The sequence below is a fragment of the Amblyraja radiata genome, chromosome 1, assembly GCF_010909765.2.
Source record: "Amblyraja radiata isolate CabotCenter1 chromosome 1, sAmbRad1.1.pri, whole genome shotgun sequence".
In the NCBI taxonomy this organism is placed as follows: domain Eukaryota; kingdom Metazoa; phylum Chordata; class Chondrichthyes; order Rajiformes; family Rajidae; genus Amblyraja; species Amblyraja radiata.
In genome coordinates, this window is record NC_045956.1 from 27,062,995 (window position 1) to 27,088,152 (window position 25,158).

Genomic DNA, 25,158 nt, shown 5'->3' on the forward strand with positions numbered 1-25,158 from the left:
AAGAGAGAAATCAGGGAATTACAAACCAGTTAGCCTGTCTTCGATGGTGGGAAAGCTGCTGGAGTCAATTATTAACGAGGTAATACTGGGGCATTTGGATAGCAGTAAAAGGATTAGACCAAGTCAACATGGATTTATGGAAGGGAAATCATGCTTGACTAATCTTCTGGAATTTTTTGAGGATGTGACAAGTAAAATGGATTAAGGGATCTAGACTTTCAGAAATCATTTGAAAAGGTCCCGCACGGCAGTCTGGTGACTAAAATTAGAGCACATGGCATTGGGGGTAGGGTGTTGACATGGATAGAAAATTGGTTGGCAGATAGGAAGCAAAGAGTAGGAGTGAACGGGTCCTTTTCAGAATGGCAGGCAGTGGCGAGTGGAGTGCCGCAAGGCTCGGTGTTGGGGCCACAACGGTTTACCATGTATATTAATGATTTGGAAGAGCGAATTAGGAGCAACACTAGCAAGTTTGCGGATGATACAAAGCTGGGTGGCAGTGTGAACTGTGAAGAGGATGTTAGGAGGTTGCAGGGTGACCTGGACAGATTAAGTGAGAGGGCAGATGCGTGGCAGATGCAGTATAATATAGATAAATGTGAGGTTATCCACTTTGGCGGCAAAAACAAGGGGGCAGATTATTATCTCTATGGGGTTAGATTAGGTAAGGGGGAGGTGCAGCGAGACCTGGTTGTCCTTGTACACCAGTCACTGAATGTTGGCGTGCAGGTACAGCAGGCAGTGAAGAAAGCTAATGGAATGTTGGCCTTCATAACAAGAGGATTTCAGTATAGGAGTAAAGAGGTTCTTCTGCAGTTGTATAGGGCTCTGGTGAGACCACATCTGGAGTATTGTGCACAGTTTTGGTCTCCTAATTTGAGGAAGGACATCCTTGTGATTGAGGCAGTGCAGCGTAGGTTCACAAGATTGATCCCTGGGATGGCGGGACTGTCATATGAGGAAAGATTGAAAAGACTAGGCTTGTATTCACTGGAGTTTAGAAGGATGAGGGGATATCTTATAGAAGCATATAAAATTATAAAAGGACTAGACAAGCTAGATGCAGGAAAAATGTTCCGAATGTTGGGTGAGTCCAGAACCAGGGGCCACAGTCTTAGAAAAAAGGGGAGGCCATTTAAGAATGAGATGAGAAAAAAAAAATTTCACCCGGAGTGTTGTGAATTTGTGGAATTCCCTGCCACAGAGGGCAGTGGAGGCCAAATCACTGGATGGAATTAAGAGCAAATTAGATAGATCTTTAGGGGCTAGTGGAATCAAGGGAAATGGGGAGAAGGCAGGCGGGCATCTCGTGAACCTATGTTGCACTGCCTCAATCACAAGGATGTTCTTCCTCAAATTAGGAGATCAAAACTATTGATTGGGGGCGATCAGCCATGATCACAATGAATGGCGGAGCTGGCTCAAAGGGCCGAATGGCCTCTTCCTGCATCTATCTATCTACCTATCTATCTATCTATCTATCTATCTATCTATCTATCTATCTATCTATCTATCTATCTTGCACAAGTGCTCTCTACACCATGGTTCACACATGTAGAGTGGAGGTTATGAAAGATATTGTAGTTTATGCAGAACAGTATTGAAAAGTGTTTATTTTTGTGAATAGCGATTGCTGACAAATCTAGTGTTGATTGTTTACCTCTAATTAACCCATGAGAAGTGTCTGTACCCATCTATTGTAGACCTGTTGGTGAAAATGCTGTCACCGTGCTACTGTGGAAGGAATTCCAGGACTCAGAGTCCAATTATAATCAAGGAAGAGTGATCTAATTTCTGAACCGTTTTTGTGTGACTTGGTAGAGAACCTGTGTTCTCATTCATCTGCTCTCCTGTCACTTTTGGTGATGGTGACCAAGGATTTGGGGGATACCATTGTTTAGTTTTCATTTAGTTTAGAGATACAGCACGGAAACAGGCCCTTTGTCCAACCAGGTCCGCGCCGACCAGCGATCTCTGCACATTAACTTTTGGTGTTGCTAAGTGGATAACTGCAGGGCATTTTGTTGGTAGTAGCCACTGGAGTCATACACAGACATAGAAAGAAAGCACAAAACAGGCCCTTCAGCCCACTGAGTCCCTACTGACCAACAACCATTTATTATCACTGTATTGTAGATTAACCTACAATAACTAGCCCCCACCCAAATTCTACCAATAACCTTCAAACACTAGGGCAACATTACACTGGCTACTTAACATAACAATGTGCACATTATTGAGATGTGGGTGGAAACCAGAGCCGCTGGATAGTTTGTGTGTAGGACTGAACTGCAGAGGATGGTTTACGCCAAAGATCTTTGGTTTACGCCGCAGATAAACACAAAATGCTGGTGTAACTCAAAGGGACAGGCAGGATCTCTAGACACAAGGAATGGGTGACATTTCGGGTCGAGACCCTTCTTCACCCTGAAGTCCGTCCCACTGAGTTATTCCACCATTTTGTGTCTATCACCTGGATATTTCGATAGTTTAGTTTATTGTCACAATGTACCAAGGTTCAGTGAGAAGCTGGAGGGAGCTCAGGGAGTCACAGTGAGAATGTACAAGCACCACACAGACAGCACCTGAGGTCAGGACTGAACTAGGGCCTCTACCGCTGTGAAACAGTTTAAGGATAAGGGGGAAGTCTTTTAGGACCGAGATGAGAAAAACAGTTTTCACACAGAGAGTGGTGAATCTCTGGAATTCTCTGCCACAGAAGGTAGTTGAGGCCAGTTCATTGGCTATATTTAAGAGGGAGTTAGATGTGGCCCTTGTGGCTAAAGGGATCAGGGGGTATGGAGAGAAGGCAGGTACGGATACTGAGTTGGATGATCAGTCATGATCATATTGAATGGCGGTGCAGGCTCGAAGGGCCGAATGGCCTACTCCTACACCTATTTTCTATGTTTCTATGAAACACCAGAGCTACTGTGCTGCCAGGACATCATAGGCACAGACCTCCAACTTTGGAAACAATCATTGATTAGAGTGGTGCGTGGGATACTAATTAAGTAGACACAAAATGCTGGAGTGATTCAGCGGGACAGGCAGCATCTCTGGAGAGAAGGAATGGGTGACTTTTCGGGTCGAGACCCTTCGTCAGATTAAACTAACCCTTCAGTTCAGCCTGAAGAAGGGCCTCGACCCGAAACGTCACCCTCCAGAGATGCTGCCTGTCCCGCTGAGTTACTCCACTCCAGCTTTTTGTGTCTATCTTTCGTTTAAACCAGCATCTGCAAAATAGGGACAATGATTATCGAATGCTGATTTCCGCTTGCAATTCCTTGGCACATTATTCAGATGATGGTTGATATGGAAAGCAATATTTGGGCGATGACAGCAACTCCACCACTGCCAGAGCACCGGATTGAAAAGAACAATCCTCTCGTCTATCTTATTTACCGTTGCAAAAAGCATAAATGTAGTGCATAATACATTTTTGAAATAGTCCTGAGTATTTTGTTTCTAAAAGCTTTCTGAAACAAATAACTGATTATCTTACACTGCTAATTCATGTCCAGAATCTGTCTGAAAAGAAAAGGCAGAAAGAATGCAAGTACTCAGATCCTGTTACACAAAATATTTTCATTGACAGATAATACTGAGTGTAAATTGTTTATTACAGCTGCATAAAGCTTCATTGTGAAAATGTATTCAGCAGATAAATGCAACTTGGTGGTTTAGAAAATGTTAATTTGTTAAATCTAATACACAAGTCTACAGGACTAGGGAACCAGAAATCCTTGATGAATGTTTGAACAAGCATCCTAACACTGAAATATTAATAGCTTATATTTATAACACCCTCCTAAACAACGAGGTACCACCGACGGAACCATATAGACACACATGGGGAAATGAATTAGGTCATCCTATAACGAAAGATTTGTGGGACGAAAGTTTACAACATATACATCAATGTTCGTTAAATGCCAAACATGCTTTAATACAATTTAAAGTCTTACATAGATTACACTACTCTAAAATAAAACTAAATAGAATCTTCCCACAAATCTCTCCTATTTGTGATAAATGTCTACATCTAGAGGCTAATTTAACACATACGTTTGCAAATTGTATAAAAATTAAACATTTCTGGACTGATATTTTTGAAATAATTTCAGAAGTTATTAATACAAAACTGGATCCAAACTCAAACTTAATAATACTTGGAATATCAGAACAAAGTTTAATACTCACAACAAGCCAAAGAAATTTCCTCGACTACAGTATAATAACCGGGAAAAAAATAATATTAAAATTTTTGAAAGGCCCTACAACCCCCACAATGAAAATGTGGATTGTGGAAATGTCGGAGACCCTATACCTAGAAAGAATTAGACGTCTTAATGGACAAACAAGAACTTTTTGATAAAATATGGGCTCCATTCATTAATTATCTGACGGGATAGATTGGCCCAGCACGAAAACCCAACTGAAACTTGAACTCAGGATTAGATGAAAAGTCATACCTTATAATCTACGAACCTATCTCCAATGACGTATTATAAGTAATCCATTCCACCTTTTCTGTTTTTTTTAATATTTATAACTCTTTATTCTCTCTTTCTCTCTTTTTCTATATAAAAAAAAACACTAGAAGCAGAAGTAATCGACAATTGAAAATTTTAATAATGTATAACTGATGTATATGAAAAGTTTTTTTACTATAATATGTAACTATACTTTATAATATGTCTACTTCTAATAAAAATATTATTAAAAAAAAGAAAATGTGTATCCCATTTTCTTTTCATTATGATATAACATTGCTTCGTGAAAATGAATTCATGGATTTCACTGCAATGCCCTACAAACTTTATCTGTTATCTGAGGTCAGGACCATACAAATAGCATTTATATAGAAACATAGAAAATAGGTGCATAGAAAGTAGGCCATTTGGCCCTTTGATTCAATATGATCATGGCTGATCATCCAAAATCAGTACCCCATTCCTGCTTTCTCCCCATGTCCCTTGATTCCATTAGCCCAAAGAGCTCTAAAGGGCCTGTCCCACGAGCATGCAACTGCATGCGGCAAGCACGACCTAACGTGGTCACTTGAGCCGTACGGCCTCGCGGGGCCGGTCCCACTTCGATCGCCAGAGCCGTATGCAGCTGTGCGGAGCTGGTCCCGACATCACGCGGGGCTCCGGAAAACTGACAGTGTTCAAAAATTCCGCGCGGCAACGGCCTGCCGGCCCGCAGCCACATTGAGGCTGTACGCACCGCCTCGACGGGCATACGCAGCGTCTTGACGCCGTACGTCACGCGCGATCTTCCCGCGGACTTCGCTCGAACTTCACGTCACTCACTCGACCCCCGCGCGGCCCCCCTTCCGGTTTGGTCGCACTTGCCGCATGCAGTCGCATGCTAGTGGGACAGGCCCTTAACTCTCTCTTGAAAACATCAAGCTGTAAATCCTCCAACATGCATGTCTTCCCAATTACATAGACTGATTAATTACCAAGTGGGTCCTTTAAAATAATGAATGCAACATCAATGGATAGGCCGGAGGAAAGGCACAACCAAAGGCTATTCAAATGTATTACCTTTTCACCAGGTGTGACTGAGATTCTCCAAACACAGTGCGTGTATGAGGGGTATCCATTGGGAAATCCGGGAGATGAGAAATTGCCAGACGAATCCTGGAGAGTTTCTCCACAAGCTGCAAGGGAAAGCAATAAGACTTAGTATGGAAACAGGAGAATCTGCAGGCACTGGATCTTCAGCAAAATCAAAACGCTGGAGGAACTCAGCTGGTCTGGCAGCACCAGTGGAGGGAACGGGCAGACGACCTTTCCGGCTGGCACCCTCTCTCAGAATGATTGGAGTAGCGGGGAGAAAGCTGGGAAAGAGAGATGGGAAAGGTCAGTCCTGACCTTTCACCCCACCAGCCTCCCAATCCAACATTTCATTCCCCGACATTTCCCATGTGATCAACCAGTCACAACCTACTGTCCCCGCTCCTTTCTGCTTTCCATTGAGATCACTCGCACTCACTTATCCCTTCCCATCCCCCCCATCCCACCCATCCCACCCATCCCCACTGTCCCCGACAACCGCAGGAGATGCAACACCTGAACCTACACCTTCACTCTCATTTCCTTCTCAGGACTCAAGTCAAGTCAAGTCAAGTCAAGTTTATTCGAGCAGCCATTCCCGATAAGACAGGGGTGCAGGTGCTCCTCTGAATCTCATCCATGGCATTTGGTGCACCCAATGTGGCCTCCTTTACATCTGCAAGACCCAGGGCAGGCTTGGTTTAGTTTATAGACACAAAAAGCTGGAGCAACTCAGCGGGACAGGCAGTATCTTTGGAGAGAAGGAATGGGTGATGTTTCGGGTCGAGACCCTTCATTCAATTCAGGTTTAGTTTGGTTTAGTTCACAGATACAGCGTGGAAACAGGCCTTTCGGCCCACCGAGTCCACACTGACAAGTGATCACCCTGTACGCTAATTCTACCCTATACAATGAGGGACAAGTTTTACAGGAGCCAATTAGCCTACAATCCTCCACGTCTTAGGAATGTGCGAGGACATCGGAGCACCCGGAGGAAACTCACGCGGCATTTGATGGTTTCGCTGAACAGTTACACTCTGTCCATCAAAGCCTGCTGCAATTCCCAGTGGCTAGCCATTGTAACTCCTCTACCCATTCTCACACCGACCTTCCCATCCATGGTCTCCTCCATTGCCAGAGTGCGGCCCACATGCAAACTGGAAGAACAGCATCTCATATTCCACTTGGGTAACTTACAGCTCAACGGCATGAACATTGACACCTCCAATTACAAGTAATGGCAGATCGCAGAGTGACTCTGGGAGAGATGGTGAGATATGAGTTGGATGGATCAAAATGTAACAAATATTCATATCCTTTCCCTGTAACTAATTAACACAAGCCTACACACACTAGGGGCAATTTACACTGATACCAAGTATACAAACCCAAGCCAATTAACCTACAAGCCTGTATGTCTTTAAAGTGTGGGAGGAAACCAAAGATCTCTGAGAAAACCCACGAGGTCACGGGGAGAACGTTCAAACAGCACCCATAGTCAGGATCGAACCCAGGTCTCTCGCACGACAAGCGCTCTAACAACTCTACAGCTGCAATTAATCCTGGTTGGATTAATTACTTTACAGTATATGTTTTTTTTCCCTCCTGGGGCTTTCACTAAATCCAGAAGCAGATCTGTCAACTCCCTCAGGAAACATGGTTCACACTGAGCCTAATACATTGGCTTGGGGAGAACTCATGATAAGCCGGACCACCTGGAAAAATGCCCAATTATTTTCAACTGCTGAATAAAACAACCATAGAGCACATATGAAATCAAATACACACGAAAATTATTGCCATTTTATTTTGAAAGAACAATTTGATATTCACACCAATAGAACCATCGCATTAGCTCCTTTAGGTAAACAAAACACTGTGGAATAACTGTGTAGGAAAGAACTGCAGATGCTGGTTTAAACCAAAGATAGACACAAAATGCTGGAGTAACTCAGCTGGACAGGCAGCATCTCTGGAGAAAAGGAATGGGTGACGTTTCTGGACGAGACCATTCTTCAGACCTTGAAGAAACGTCTCGACCCGAAACATCACCTATTCCTTCTCTCCAGAAATGCTGCCTGTCCAGCTGAGTTACTCCAGCATTTTGATTTTGTGTCTAACTGTGGAATCATTTATAAATGTAGGAAAGAACTGGTTTAAATCGAAGGTAGAAACAAAATGCTGGAGCAACTCAGTGGGTCAGGCAGGATCTCTGGAGAGAAGGAATGGGTGACGTTTCGGGTCGAGACCATCTTCAAGGTCTGATAATAATAATTTGTTTACTTCTGTGGTGTTGTAGTTCAAACTACCAGTCATCTAATTAGTGTGTGTCATTACTTCTAGACAACTGTATTTGATTGCTGTTAATAATATAAACATTTGCCACCTCCTTTAATTAATGTCTCATGAGCTTTGATCAACAGCAACTTTACCTCATCAACATTAAAATATTTCGCTTTTCTAAAGTTATCTTGGAAGTTCCTACATAAAATTATTGTTCATTAGATATGACAAAACTGCTCAGGTTTTTCTGTTTTCAACATTTTTTCAGGAGGAAACAAGCAGATTATTAAAACCTTGAACACTATTCGTAAATCTGTACTATTCAAAGATGAAGATGTGGTAATACTCTCAGTTGTGAAAATGCACAAATTATTCTGAGCTGTCAGTATAGTTATAAGATCAACGGTGATAACTTTTTTCAATTGAATACCAATAAAAGAGTCAACTTTAAAAATTCTATTTCACTACTGATATATAATTCAAAAAGTGATTGAGAAATAAGATCATGACAAAATAGCTGAAGATCTAGCTTTATTCCCTAAATCAATCAATAATATGGTGTGAAGTGCTCAAATCATTATAAATGAGGCAATTGTATGTATGTGTGTGGGGTGATTGCCACAGATCCAGTAAAATTAAATGCAGTTTCAAATGGCTGAATGTATCATTTAATAACAAGCTTTCACATGATTTCATGTAGATAATGAGGAATTAACTTCCTTCCGCCTTCATCTGCAGTCCTCAGTTTACACCTCACGCTGCCTCGGCAAGGCCAGCAGCATAATGAAGGACGAGTCGCACCCTATCCACTCCCATCAGGCAAATGGTACAAACGTGTGAAAACGCACACAACTAAATTCAGAGACAATTTCTTCCCAACTGTTATCAGGCAACTGAATCATCCTACCACAACCAGAGAGCAGTGCTGAACTACTATCTACCTCTTTGATTGGGCTTTGCTGGTTTTACCTTGCACAAAACATTATTCACTTATCATATATCTGTACACTGTAAATCGATTGATTATTATCATGTATTGTCTTTCTGTTTGACTGGTTAGCATGCAACAAAAGCTTTTCACTGTGACACATATGACAATCAACTAAACTGAACAAACTCAGTTTACTGTGTAGGAGAAAACTGCAGATGCTGATTTAAATTGAAGGTAGGCACAAAATGATTGAGTAACTCAGCTGGACAGGCAGCATCTCTGGAGAGAAGAAATGGGTGACGTTTCGGGTCGAGACCCTTCTTCAGACTGATGTCACGGGAGGGAGTGGGACAAAATAGCATGTAGACGGAGACAGTAAAGGGCCTGCGTGGCGAATGCCACGTGGCGATTTTATTTGGCGACTGCTGGCATCATTGACTGACCTATCAGGGTCGCCGAAAGATTTAGAACATTTCAAAATCCAGCGGCGACAAAAAAAATGTTGCGACACTTGAGGAAACACCACGCGTCAATGCGGCGTCACGCCACGACTTTTTTGGTGACTTGATATGTCAGTCAATGATGCTGGCAGTCACCGAAAAAATTGGCACGTGGGACAGGCCCTTAAGGCTAATGGGAGAACTGGGAAGGGGGAGGGGGTGGAGAGACATCAGTCTGAAGGCATCCCCTGACATCAGTCTGAAGAAGAGTCTCGACCCGAAATGTCAACCATTCCTTCTCTCCAGGGATGCTGCCTGACCCGCCGAATTACTCCAGCATTTTGTGTCTAAACTCAGTTTAGTAATCTCCATGACAGCAGATAAAAATATAAAAATGCAGTTCCATAATTTGCCAAGGCATTGGTTGCAGTTATACATGTGGAGAGATGATACACATATCTCAGCCCAATTAAATGCTGAGGTAAGTTGCATAGAAATACACAATTACAACATATAACAAGAAAGCACAGAGGAAATTTTGCTTTAATAAATTTTGCATGTTTCAGTAGGACACCTGTCATTAATAGGCTTTTTGTTTTCATTGGCATGATAATTTTGTGCACCACAATGCTCTCTCTCTGGCATCCTGCATGTCTATCTCACCTCCATAGTAATGCAAACCCCAAACTTACTTCCAGTGAGATTTTCCATCAAAACTCTAAAGCAGTATAACATAAAGCTTCAGACACATTTTCCTTCATTAGCAAATAGAGTGTAACACAGTTCTCTGCATAACAAACCAATTGTACGAACCCAAACAGGGATTTCAGTCACCACACCTAAAATAAATGACCAGAAATGCAATTGAAACCCTATAAAAAAGACTCAATCTATAACTGATCAGATGTAAACTTAAAAGTAGCAATAACAAAGGCAAAACAGGTAGCACCAAAAAGACAAATCCACGTTTCCTCACACCTTTGACCAGGTAATAGTCCTTAAAGGTCATAAGGTCATGTGATAGGAGCAGAATTAGGCCATTCGGCCCATAAAGTCTACTCCGCCATCAATCATGGCTGATCTCTCCCCCCTAACTCCTTTCTCCTGTCATCTCCCCATAACCCTCGACACCCATTCTAATCAAGAATTTATCCGTCTCCATTTTAAAAATATCCACTGACTTGGCCTTCACAGGCTTCTGTGGCAAAGAATTACACAGAATCACCACCCTTTGACTAAAGAAATTACTCCTCATCTTCTTCAGAAAGGAACGTTCTTTAATTCTGTGGCTATGACCTCTAGTCATAAACTCTCCTACTAGTGGAAACATCCTCTCCACATCCACTCTATTCAAGCTTTTCACTATTCGGTACATTTCAATGAGGTCCTCCCTCATTCTTCTAAACTCCAGCAAGTACAGGCCCAGTGCCATCAAATGCTCATCATATGTTGACCCACTCATTCCTGGGATCATTCCTGTAAACCTCCCATGGATCCTCTCCAGAGCCAGCACATCCTTCCTCGGATTGCATGCCCAATTATGGATCATACCAGACTGCTCCTGCACTGTTTTAAGTAGCGGGAGCATGGGCTGGAAATATTTCCATGACTGTCTAATGTGAAAGGTGAACAAAGTCCTCTCGGGGAGGAGGGGGAGGGGGGGGGGGGGGAGGGAAACCTACACCAGCACCTGAAGTGTGGCACACAAACTGGCTTCCTTATGTAGAGGACATTTGTGACAGCAAGGAGAAGACAAGCTACTTCAAGCCGACTATCGGCGAAAGGTTTTGAACATCCCAAAATCCAGTGGCGACCAGAAAAAAGTTACGAATCTTTGGGCGATTTGAGACTACTCACGACCATACAGGCGTCATCCCGCGACCTTGTGGCGACAGCCTAGTCGCCTGTGGTCACCGAAAAAATCGCCTAAGTGGGACAGGTCCTTAATGCTCCTGCCAAATTTCAAAGCAAAGCTTGCACAGAATAAAATGTAAATGTTCCCCTCACTGTATATTGAGTTTTTCTGAGCTGCAATGTGCAATAAGTAAAAGTGTCATAAGTAGGATCCAGGCGGCAGGATTCTAAGTTTGCACATGCATACAAAAGAAAAATTAGATACTTGAATTCTCTCCTGATATGATTACTGTTTAAAGAAAGTACATGTGAAATTCTTGGTTAAATGCAATATGTAGGTATGTTGCAAAACCTACCTTCAGCGGGGCTGCAGATCTGTCCCAGCCCGTGTGCGTGATTTTGGCGCCGTTGAGAGGGGGGCGGGTTTAAAACGCGATTTTCCCTAGGCTATTCAAATCGAGGTTGTTCAGCCTACTTAGTTGCTGACGAAAAATCGCTGCGAGGTTCTTTCGCTGGAGCTATTTTTAAATTTAAATGGTTAATTTAATTGTTATAGTAGGTTAAAAATCATCCTCTAAACCCGCGACCGCTGACAACGGGAAGGATCTCATACAGGGGACAACGGAAGGTAGGTTGTTTATTTTTGCATTAAAAAGGGCTTCTTAAGATCCCTTTATACAAAGTTTTAAGTTGCGAGTAGCTAATTTGGGGCCCCATTAAATCCCGCAGTATTTTTCTGGGCATATGGGGTACAAATCTACCGCAATGTGAACGTTCCAAACCAGCGCGTTCCACAGAGTTCCACAGGATCCCACTCGAAAGCTGATTTAAATGGCCATTAATTTACAGCAATTGAACACTAAATTCCTTCCATTTGGCCTATAAATTAATGTAAATGAGATTTAAAAATCATGTTTTATTGTGAATTCTTTGTGAATGTTATTTGGACACTTAGGCTATTTAAAAATGTTAATCTTTTCTTAAGAAATGGATAGATGTTTAGATCTAGTAATTGAAGTTTGGAATTAGCTACAACTGGGTAACTAACTAATTATATGCTTTAATTTCAGGTCATCCAAGTAAGATTGTTTCATACTTGTTTCAGAATGCTTCAATCTATAATAACTGAACATTTCTTTCAGTTCTCTTAATTTTTAAGAAAGTTATGGCCATTTCACTGTCCTCGATCACAGCTTTTGTGTTAAGTCAATGGAAAATCAATAGGGAACAAGATGCTAATTTCCGAGTATGAAAATGGCCATAACTTTTTTAATACTGAAGATATGAAAGTGAATTAGGTGTCAAATTAAACTTATTTTTGTGCTTTATCTGATGGGATAAATTGCAGACTTGATTTTTAAAATCTCAAAATTTTGTAACATTGCTACAATATGTGGATGACATTGCAAACCCCATTAGTATCATCAGCTACTAACATTGTAGCTCTTAATATCCAAGCTACATTATTACGAAAAATAGACACAAAATGCTGGAGTAAAGGACCTGGCCCACTGTACGAGGTAATTCAAGAGTTCTCCCGAGTTCTCCTCTGATTCGAGCACGTGTAATGTACATGTAATGTAATGTACATAGCGGGTACGTGGGGGCTTGTAGGAGTAAAAAGTAACCATTTTATTCATCGCGAGTATTTTTTTACTCGTGGATATTTTTCACAGTGTTGAAAAAAACGTCACGAGTTTACCGGATTTCCTGAGTACCTACCTTTACTCGTACGAGCCGCTACGTGACATCCACAAGCTCCTATAGACCCGCTACGGACATTTTCCGAGTTCGAATCAAGGGAAAACTCGGGAGAATTCTTGAATTACCTCGTACAGTGGGACAGGCCCTTAACTCAGAGGGACAGCCAGCATCTCTGGAGAGCAGGAATGGGTTACTTTATTACATTATTACCAATATAGCTTGCACAGAGCTCACTTGCATTCATTGTAATCTCCATTATGGGTTTCTAAGTTACACATACAGACAGTACCCATAGTCAGGATCGAACCCAGGTCTCCGGTGCTGCAAGCGCTGTAAGGCAGCAACTCTACCGCTGTGCCACCGTGCCGCCACCGTCATTGCCTCATAGCTGACGTTAATAATGACGGAACGGTGGCACAGCGGTAGAGTTGCTGCCTTACAGCGTCTTGTCACCCTGGTTATTCTCATTCTATACAAATCAACTCACATCCCAGTATAGTTCAGTCAAAATATACAAATACGCAGATGACACAACCATCATAGGTCTCATCTCTAACAACAACGAAACAGAATACCGCACTCAAACACACAAAGCAGTCACTTGGTGCACAGACAATAACCTCCTACTCAACACATCAAAAACCCATGAACTTATCATCGACCTCAGACGTAAGGCACAACCCAAGACCCCCCTACTCATCTCCGGCGAACCCATATCCACCACTGACTCATTCAAATTTCTTGGCACTCACATAAGCAATAACCTCAAATGGAAAACCAATTCAGATCACATTTATAAAAAAGCCAACCAAAGACTCTTCTGTCTCCGTCAGCTCAAGAAGTTCAGAGTGAGGAAACATCTCCTAATCCGATTTTACACAGCCATCATCCAAAGCATGCTCACTTCATCAATAACAGTTTGGGACAGCAGTTTAGACACTCACTCCCGTAATAAACTACAGCGCATTGTCAACAAAGCATCCAAAATCATCAGCACTCCCCTCCCATCAATAGAATCACTCAATCTCAAACGGTCCGTGTCAAGGGTGAAGAAAATCATTTCTGATCCCTCCCACCCAGCTCACCACATCTTCCACCTGCTGCCCTCAGGGAGGCGCTACAGCTCACTGCCTGCCAAAACATCACGATTTAAAAACAGTTTCTATCCATATGCAATTCGAACTCTGAACACTCTATGATAATATCACAAAGCCACCTCGTGCATGTACTGTATACTGTATGTTGTTTGTGTTTTATGTTATGTTTGATGGGAATCAGCTTATTGTGTAACATCCTGTACTGAATATAAATCCCACCAGCTTGACTGTGTGGTCATTAAATAATCTTGAATCTTGAATCTTGAATAAGAACATAAATACGCAATGTCTTTCCACTTGTTGTGAAGGAGTTTCCAGAGGTGCCATCGATGACACCGACACGTAATGTAAATACATTTATGTGTGCAATGTTCATATCTGTGAGGAAAGGTAGCAGTGATAGCAGAGCTGTATGTCTGAAGGGCCTGTACCACTTGGGCATCATTTGGGCGTCATTTACGCAACATCATTTACGCGTCACGACGCACGACACACGTCTGTGGAATTCTCTGCCTCAGAGGGCGGCGGAGGCCTGATCTCTGGATGCTTTCAAGAGAGAGCTAGATCGGGCTCTTAAAAATAGCTGAGTCAGGGGATATGGGGAGAAGGCAGGAACGGGGTAAACATAGAAACATAGAAACATAGAAATTAGGTGCAGGAGTAGGCCATTCGGCCCTTCGAGCCTGCACCGCCATTCAATATGATCATGGCTGATCATCCAACTCAGTATCCCGTACCTGCCTTCTCTCCATACCCTCTGATCCCCTTAGCCACAAGGGCCACATCTAACTCCCTCTTAAATATAGCCAATGAACTGGCCTCGACTACCCTCTGTGGTAGGGAGTTCCAGAGATTCACCACTCTCTGTGTGAAAAAAGTTCTTCTCATCTCGGTTTTAAAGGATTTCTCCCCCTTATCCTTAAGCTGTGACCCCTTGTCCTGGACTTCCCCAACATCGGGAGCAATCTTCCTGCATCTAGCCTGTCCAACCCCTTAAGAATTTTGTAAGTTTCTATAAGATCTCCTCTCAATCTCCTAAATTCTAGAGAGTATAAACAAAGTCTATCCAGTCTTTCTTCATAAGACAGTCCTGACATCCCAGGAATCAGTCTGGTGAACCTTCTCTGCACTCCCTCTATGGCAATAATGTCCTTCCTCAGATTTGGAGACCAAAACTGTACGCAATACTCCAGGTGTGGTCTCACCAAGACCCTATACAACTGCAGTAGAACCTCCCTGCTCCTATACTCAAATCCTTTTGCTATGAAAGCTAACAGATTGGGTACTGATTGGGGATGATCAGCCATGATCACATTGAATGGCGGTTCTGGCTCGAAGGGCCGAATGGCCTACTCCTGCACCTATGGTCTATTGTCTATTGTCTATTGCATGGTGCGCATTACGCACGCCTGATGCGTGGTGACGTAGGCAGTGACGTGCGGTGCCCCAGGATTTTGGGATGTACAAAATCTTCGCGCGCCATCTGCGTGATGCGCAAATGACGCCCAAGTGGGACAGCCCAATATTTGTGACATCCCACCGGTTACTATCAGTGAAGATGCACTGAAACACTTTCATCAAATGTCACCAATACTTTGAATCTTTCCCTGAATCTAATTGTCAGTGTTTGATGTGAGGGAAAGGTGGCCACCAAAGCAAAGGAAAGGATCTATTTTCTTCAGGGTCTGCTTCTTGACGATGAATGTTAAAGGATAATTTTCATGGTCCTGTGCAGGATGATAAAGCAACTTTAGTTTAGTTTAGTTTATTATTGTCACACGTGATAAGCATTGATGTTGTTGTTGCGTGCTATCCAGTCAATGAAAAGACTATACATGGCTATACATGGCTTTCATGATAAAAGGAACTGCAGATGCTGGCTTACAACAAAAGAGATAAACTGCTGGGGTAATTCAGCAGGTCAAGCAGCAAATCTGGAGAACATAGATAGGTGACCTTTCAGGTTGGAACCCTATTTCAAACTGAAGAAGGATCCCAAATAAGCCCAAAGTCCTTAATGCAAACAACGATAATTCATAGTTTAGTTAGTGTTTTGGTTTTCAAAGTCCTGAACCAAAAATGTCACCTATCCATGTTCTCCAGAGATGCTTCCTGACCCACTGAGTTCCTCCAGCACTTTGTGTCTTTGTTGGCTTCCACAATGTAGAGTGCATCCCAGAATTTGGAAAGTTTCCACAGTGAGATTCAGCATAGATTGCAAATCTCTATTGGGAAGAGCAACGATAGTGTCATTAGTAGGCTGACAGATGCCATTGAAAACATGGGTCTTGCAATAGAGTTGTCCCAGACTGAACAACTTTCCACACTCAACAGTATGTTTATTCAATTTGCACTAAAGCACCTTCTATGTGTTGGCTCAGGATTCCAAATGAGTATTGAATTGAAGAGTTGTGACTAGGGTTGTACCAAACGTTGGTTAGACCACATTTGCAGCATTGTGTGCATTTTTGATTGTGACACCAAAGGTAGAATGGAGTTTAACCGGAGAGGGTGCTGAAAAGGTTCACAAGGAATTTGCCCAGGCAGGAGGGCTTGAGTAATGAGAGACATTCTAAAGGCTGTGACTGTTTTCCCTGCTGAGGATGAAGGATGAGTAATAGAGGCAGTGATGCCAACTGTCCCTTATTAGCCGGGACATCCTGTTTTTTGGGCTAAATTGGTTTGTCCCGTACCGGATCGCCCTTGTCCCGTATTTGACTGCTACCAAGCGGGTCGAGGGGACTGTTGGGTTGGAGCGCCGCGTCCGGCCCCGCCTCACCCATCCCGACATAGTACAGCCCATGGAGTGCAGTGCCTCACCCGTGGCCCCATCGGTCGGCAGCCCGGCCAGCTGTCCGACCTTCGGGCCTTCGCTGACCGCCGACACTACCACCCCTCCTTCTCATGGCCGATCATCGAGTTGAATGGGGAGCTGGACTTTGAACGCGACGTTGCGTGGGCCAAAACTCCTCAGCTGGCCTGCCGGCTGGGCTTTGTGTACCGTCCAGCACCCGGGCCAACTCACCATTCACCCAGCCAAGGCCGAGTCGGTCAACGAACCGCTATCAGAAATTTGTCCTGCATTTTTCCTGTTTTCACTTATTTGGGAGTGAGAAAGTTGGCAACCCTAAATAGAAGTCTACCACATGATTAGAGGAACAGATAAGGAAGATAGTCACAGTCTTTTTCCCAGGGTAGGGAAGTCTCAAACCAGTGGGTACAGGTTCAATCTGAGAGGAGAAAGATGTAAAGGGAATCTGAGGGCCCTGGGTATATGGAACCAGCTGCCAGAGGAAGTGGCACATGTGGGTATAATTGCAATATTTAACAAACCTTTGGACAGGGACATTGACTGAACAGGCTAATGAGATTATTTTAGATGGGCATGTTGGATGGCATAAACAAGATGGGCCAAAGGGCCTGCTTCCTTTCTGTACAACTCTACGAATCTACATAAAGCCACTAATCAATAAAGCCACTAATAATCATTAATCAATAAAGTTTTATTATTAATGTTTAATGTTTTATGTGTCATTCCTAACTGTCACTGTATGTCGTTGTCACTTGCGGGCGGAGCACCAAGGCAAATTCCTTGTATGTGAATACTTGGCCAATAAACTTATTCTTGCATTCATTCATTCATTCATTCATTCATTCAATCATTCATTCATTCATTCATTCATTCATACATTCACACCCATCTCATTATTTCTAAACTGTCTGTGATCAGTGATTTTCCTTTCAGAGTGAAAAGGAATGTTCAAAAAATGACTTATGTTAAAAATAGCTAGTGAGGTTTGGTCAACATCAAGAACCACATAAAAAAAATAATAGTCCTTTGAGTGCAATGATCAGTCTCGCTCTGCGATTGTACTCTGCCTTCCGCGGGGAGAATGGCAATGTGTTCACATTTTACTCCAAGGCTGATGAACATAATTCTGAAATGGTACTTCAGTGAGATACTGGGAGAGTAATGTGCAGCCATCAGTAGTTGAGAAGTCAGCACAAATCTCCCATTTGGCTATGAGTGAATTAAAATATCCCATAATAGTATTACATAGTTAATTATTATTTATATTAATAGATCATAAGATCATATGGACATAAGTGATAGGAGCAGAATTAGGCCATTCGGCCTCTCAAGTCTACTCCGCCATTCAATCATGGCTGATCTATCTCTCCCTCCTAACCCTATTCTCCTGCCTTCTCCCCATAACCTCTGACACCCGTACTAATCAAATATTTTTAAAGTTTAGTTTAGAGTTACAGCGTGGCATAGTATCATAATAACATCCCATAATTCCCAGAATCTCAGGCCGAAGAAGGGTCTCGACCCAAAATGTCACCTATTCCTTCTCTCCAGAGATGCTGCCTGTCCCGTTGAATTACTCCAGCATTTTATGTCCATCTTCGCTGTAGACCAGCATCTGCAGTTCCTTTCTACACATCCCATTATACTATCTGAATTATAACAAGGTGTTTGCACTGGTCAGCAATTATACTTCAACTGAAGCAGGGACATGGATGGGAATTTCTGCAGTAGATGACCTGAGACAGGGGAAGAGGCCTATTAATAAGCTGGAATTGTCCAGTCTTAATGATGCTGAGAAATTCCTCATGGGATCAAATACAACATCCAGTTTGCATTCTGTTTCCTCCTCAGAATAAACAAGCTCATTGTCCCTGAAGGGCCGAACAGACAATACAAAATGCAAGCTCTTTCTTTGCAATAAAAAAAGCGAAAAATGTGAAAATACATGTCGGTGGCTGACAACTGTAAGAAAAACGCAGGATGTGAGTCTTCTTTATAACGCAGTGAAGTTTTGTAGCTAACGGAAATCATTTGCAATGTCAAAACAATAATTAAAAGCAAGCCCGAGATTAGATCCAATATGCCTATCGACTGTAAAATGAGGTACTATATTATCTAATGTTACAGAACTCAATGCTTTCCAGATGTTCTCCATTTCTGGCTGCGATTGGATCTAAAACCCAATAACAGAATGATCAATGGAGCTTGCTTTTCCACCAGCCATTATTTTTGGAACTTTGTACACAACCTATTTCATTCATGATTACAATAGAAGAGACTGTTTGACAAACAAATCTTTTTTTTAGTATAGGAAAGAATGGCAGATGCTGGTTTAAATCGAAGGAAGACACAAAAATGCTGGAGTAACTCAGCGGGACAGGCAGCATTTCTGGAGAAAAGGAATGGGTGATGTTTCTTCAGTCTGAAGAAGGGTCTCGACCCGAAACATCACCCATTCCTTCTCTGCAAAGATGCTGCCTGTCCCACTGAGTTACTCCAGCATTTTGTGTCTACCATTTTTTAATTTAGTTTAGTTTAGAGATATAGCATGGCAACAGGCCCTTCAGCCCACCGGGTCCGCACAGACCAGCGATCCCCGTACACTAGCACTCTCCGATACACAGGGGACAATTTACAATTTTACTTCGGAGTCACGTGAGTGACTACGTGAAGAACCCGTCCAGCACACATGCGCAACATGAGCAGTGCAACAGCGACGAACGGGAGTACAGGCGCTCCCGCTACAAGTTTAAAAAGACGGACCGTCAGTTAAGTACTTACTCTGAGGTCGTAATTTACAATACCTTGTTCTGCTTTGTGCACTACAGAAAATGAACAAGGCAAAACAAGGAAAGAAGGTCGCTCCCTGTTTGACTCCAACAGAACAGGAGCGTTCCATCAGTGGGGGGCGAGAGGCGGCACCTGGACCGCACACGCTGCGGTCCACAATCACCGATTCCGAGCCGAGCCCAGTACCGCTAGCGCAGCCTGACCAACAGCAGCGGACTGGAGGCAAGGCGAAAAGGAAATCAGACCGGCCGGTAATCTCTGATAACTCCGACGAGGAAGACTCGCCGCCCGAGAGCGGCAGAGGCAGCCGCCTGAGCCGCTTGGAAAGGCTCATGGAGCAAATGCTCCAGCGAGACTTGCTTCGGGAGCTGGAGCAGTCTCGCCAAGGGAGTACAGGCACTCCCGCACCAGTGCCCTACAATGCACTGGCCATTGCTTCTCCCTCAGCCGAGGGCAGCGTTGGCGACCAGGGCTGGGCTGGTCAGGAACAGGGGTCACTGGCTGAAGATGCCGGGAGTACGCACGGGGTACAGGAACAGGAAGAGCTGCTGGGTGTGGTGAACTGCAACGTGGCCACACCACGAGCAGGGTGGCCGTTGCAGCCAAAACTAGCGGCCAGCATTGACTACCTGTCCTTCAAACCCCTACAAGAACAGGTAGTCAATGAGGCATTAGAACTCTACTCGCCTCCGGATAACTGAATTTCACTCAACGTACCCGCCGTCAACAGCCAAATCTGGGGGTACGTTGGGCAGGGTATCCGAACCCAGGAACTGAAATTACAGCGCATTCTAAAGCTCCTGACGTCAGCTATAACATCCTATGCTCGTTCCGTGGATGGAGTGGACATGACCACCAACCAGCAAGACACCCAGGCTCTGCTGTGTAATAGGCAATATGAGGTCAACAACCTCCGCAGTGCAAAACACTGGCCTCAGAGCCACAGATCCTGCTATTTGGCAAGGACTTGTCCAAACAAGCCAAAGATCTAGAGGAGGAGTCAAAAGCATTCGGCCTCATGAGGGCAGGCCCCGGAACGAGCAGACCCACACAACCCAGACGGCAGTACCCCACCGCGTCCACCTCATGGGACTGGTGAAAGCTTGGGGTCCGCATACCATCCCCGAAAGCCTTTTTTAGGCCAGGGCCCAGAGGGCCCCATGGAAAATGCGCCACCTCCACCCAGCACCACAATGACAGATGAAGAAACAGAAGAAAGGAACACACCCATAACTATGGAGGTAGGTGTGTCTGGTTCCTACCAGCATATAAAAAGTGGGGGAACTGTACTAACAGGGGGGAGATTACACCTGTTCATGGAAGCATGGAGGACTATCACAAATGATAGTTATATACTTAACAGTATTCGTGGATATAAAATTGAATTTATTCAAGAAAAAATGCCACCAGTTCAGCATGCACCCCAAAGGGTCTTTACCCTCTCAGTTAAAGAAAAACTAGAGGTCAAGCAGAACTGGTGAGGTTACTTACAAAGGGTATCATTGAGTAAACTAAACATGAACCTTTGGAATTTGTGTCAAATATATATACCAAAAACAAAAAAGATGGTGGATGTCGCATCATCATTGACTTAACTACACTAAATACTTTTGTTAAGTATATACATTTCAAAATGGAAACATTTGTAACTGCCAAACAAGTGATTTCCAAAGGACACTTTATGGCAAGCATCGACTTAAAAGATGCCTACTATTCAGTACCCATTCAAAAGGATGATCGTAGATACCTGAAATTTACCTGGATGGGGCAAAATGGCAGTTTAAAGCATTGCCTAATGGTTTAACATCAGCCCCAAGACTATTTACCAAGATATTAAAACCAGCCTTGGCAATATTAAGAAAACAAAAACATATTGTCATGGCATATCTTGATGATATCTTAATAGTAGGCAAAACCATGGAATTGGCTAAATCAGCTGTATTAGCTACCAAACAACTGTTTGAAACCTTGGGATTTGTCTTACATCCAGATAAATCTAAGTTGACGCCATCCACAACTATGGACTATCTGGGATTCACTATTAACTCAGTCCACATGTCTGTAACGTTGCCAAAAAATAAATCAGCATAATTGGCACAGATGTGTAACAATTTAATGATCAGCAATCGACCAACCATCCGACAAGTAATTGGAAAAATAGTAGCAGCATTTCCAGCTACACAATTTGGACCTTTGCACTATCAAACCTTACAAAGAGCAAAAGTGCAAGCGTTAAAATGACATGCAGGTCACTTTGACCGAACCATGAAATTACCCATTGAAGCAATATCAGAGTTACAATGGTGGATAGAGAACATTTGGCATTGTTCCAGTCCTATCATCATCAATAACCCAACGTTAAATATACAAACAGATGCCAGTGCTCAAGGCTGGGGAACAACTAATACCATATCCAGCACAGGTGGTAGATGGACCAACCTAGAATCATCTCTACTACAGACACTGGGCATAAACTATTTAGAAATGTTGGGTGCGTTTTATGGTTTAAAAGCATTTTCCACAAATATGCACCACTTGCATGTTCGTTTAAAGATAGATAATACCACGGTGGTGGCCTATATTAACCATATGGGCGGGATAAAATCGATATCATGTGACAATCTGGGCAACATAATCTGGCAATGGTGTGTCGATAGACATATTTGGCTATCAGCAACTACCAGGTTAGCTAAATACAGTGGCAGACACCAGGTCATGCAAATTCAATGATAACACCGAATGGATGTTAAATCCTAAAGTATTTGCTGAAATCACAAAGCAATTGGCACACCAGATGTCGATCTCTTTGCATCCCGACTAAATCACCAGGTACCAATGTATGTCGTTTGGGAACCAGACCCTGAGGCAGCAGCGATAGATGCATTCGCGCTGGAATGGGGGAACTATTTCTTCTATGCCTTTCCCTCCTTCTGCCTCATCAGTCGGATGCTACGCAAAATACAGATGGATTCTGCTTCAGGTATTTTGGTAGTACCCGACTGGCCTACACAGCCATGGTTCCCAATGGTCCTCGACAGGGTCATTGAAACTCCAATGACCATTCCCAGTAGTCCAGACCTATTGACTCACCCGGTGTCAGGCATAAGTCACCCATGCCATGACAGAATTAACCTACTGGGTTGCAGATTCTGAAAAGACCACTGCTGGGCCTGGGGTTATCTAACAGGACCATCAACACGATGACAGCGTCTCACCGTATGTCCACCCGGAAACAATGTACTGTGTTCCTGGCCGGCCTTCACCATAATGATCGACTGAGCTATAGCGCCATCAATAGCGCCAGAAGTGCTCTGTCAGCCTACTTAAAACAGGCACCAGGACAACAGGCCATAGGGTCTCACCAGCTGGTGATCAAACTAATGAGAGGGATTTTCAATTCGAACCCCCCAAGACCTAGGTACACCAAAATCTGGGATGTCAGTGTTGTCCTGAGGGGATGGTCACCAGCCAGATCTCTCACCTTAGAACAGCTAACCCTGAAAACGATCATGCTGATGGCACTAGTCTCAGCATAAAGGGTCCAGTCCCTCCACTTACTTCGACTGGATAACATGGTTATAACACCGGACCGCATCACATTCACTATTCAGGAGCTGGTCAAGCAGAGCAGGCCAGGAACTTCAGGCCTTGTTATGGATTTCCGGGCGTACCCACCTGACCCTCGGTTATGTGTCATGGCTCATTTACTCGTTTACATCAACACAACAAGAGATTCCCGAGGGAGAGAAAAAGCTCTATGGGTCAGCCACAAAAAACGTCATGGTCGGGTATTGAGCCAAACCATCTCCAGATGGCTCAAGCAGGTACTGGGAGCTGCTGGAGTAAATACTGACGTTCATACATCTCACTCCACCAGGGCAGCATCCACATCGGCGGCTAAAAGGATGGACGTGCCATTGGACCACATCCTGGCAACAGCGGGGTGGTCCATGGAGAAAACATTCCAAACGTTCTACCACAAGCCATTAGCAGAACCTATTTTATTTGCAGAAAGAGTTTTAGAATCTGCAAACATATAATTTAAGCCAAGGGGAGCATTATTTTCTGTTTGTTATTGTTAAATAAAGACCATTATTGTTTTACAAACAGATTCCTGGCTGATTACGATAACATACTTCCTCCCTTGGATGACTTCGGCAGCGAGTGAAGTATGAACTGTTACACGGTTTGAAATCACAGAGCTTTAAAATCTTCACGTAGTCACTCACGTGACTCCGAAGTAAAATAGTAAGATTAAACGAGAACTTACGAGTTTGAAGTTTGATCTGTATTTTATGAGGAGTTACGATGAGGGATTACGATGAGGCCACGAGTACGCAGAGACCACTCACGAGCATGAGGAAGAGTTACGAAGACCTCCTATGACCTCCTACGACCATGCTGCGAGTATGAGTCAAGGGCAACCGCAGCAGAGGTCAGGCTATTAAACTCGGCTCGGACAAAACTTTGAACAATAATAGCCCATAATCTGTTTATTTGCACCATCAGTTTATTTATTCATGTGTGTATATATTTATACAATGGTATATGGACACACTGATCTGTTCTGTATTCATGCCTACTGTGTTCTGGTGTGCTAAAGCAAAGCAAGAATTTCATTGTCCTATCAGGGACACATGACAATAACTCTCTTGATCTCTTGAACTCTCTTGAACTTGAACTTGAACTTGAACAATTAGGTCGTGAAAGTGGGACAGGGGCTTTCATGAAGATCATTTTCAAATTTAGAAAGAATAACGCCGTGATCTTTTTTCTACAAGGCCATCTCACTTCAGGTAACCCCGCATTCCTTCTCTCTCTATCCCTTCCGCACCCAATTCGTACTAGCTTCTCATGTTTGCCCGTCAAACAGCTTACAAATGGCCTGTTTCCTTTATCATCGTTAGTTTTTTGCATATCTTACATTCATTGTTCTTTATCTCTCCACATCACCGTCTATATCTTTTGTTTCCCTTATCCCTAACCAGTCTAAAGAAGGGTCTTGACCCGAAATTTCACCCATTCCTTCTCTCCAGAGATGCTGCCTGTCCTGCTGATTTACTTCAGCTTTTTGTGAGTGCAGCCCATGGAGTGCAGCATCAGTGCCTCGCCCGTGCCCCCGTCGGTCAGCAGCCCGGAAAGCTGTCCGACCTTCGGACCTTTGCTTACTGCCAACACCACCGCCCCTCCTTCTCATGGTCGAGCATCGGTTCATGAATTGGACGGGATGCCGGGCCAAAACTCCTCAGCTGGCCCGCCGGCTGGGCTTTGAGTGCAGTCCACCACCCAACTCATCATTCACCCAGCCACGGCCGAGTCGGTCAACGAATTGCCGTCGGGAATTTGTCCCGTATTTTGACATTTTGTCCCTTATTTGGGATTGAGAAAGTTGGCAACCCTGGGAATAATACACAAATTTTCATCAAAGCATTTTAAAGCTACCAATGTTACCTTGGCCTTACGTACTTTTAAATGAGTTGCATTTGAGGAAAAACCTTAAGAGAGTTGTGAATCTGTGGAATTCTCTGCCACAGAAGGCAGTGGAGGCCAATTCACTGGAGGTTTTCAAGAGAGAGTTAGATATGGCTCTTAGGGCTAACAGAATCGTGGGATATGGAGAAAAAGCAGTAATGGAGTACTGATTTTGGATGATTAGCCATGATTATTTTGAATGGCAGTG

At 43.5% G+C, this 25,158-nt stretch overlaps 1 protein-coding gene across 3 annotated transcripts in view; it reads right to left on the bottom strand.

The window, feature by feature from the left end:
* tll1 (tolloid like 1) overlaps positions 1-25,158 on the bottom strand; it is a 372,266-nt gene that overhangs the window by 105,774 nt on the left and 241,334 nt on the right. For all 3 annotated transcript variants that reach the window (XM_033019027.1, XM_033019018.1, XM_033019035.1), the window contains one exon: positions 5,556-5,671. In XM_033019027.1, the coding sequence (XP_032874918.1) occupies positions 5,556-5,671 (116 nt within the window). The remainder of the gene's footprint in view (positions 1-5,555; positions 5,672-25,158) is intronic.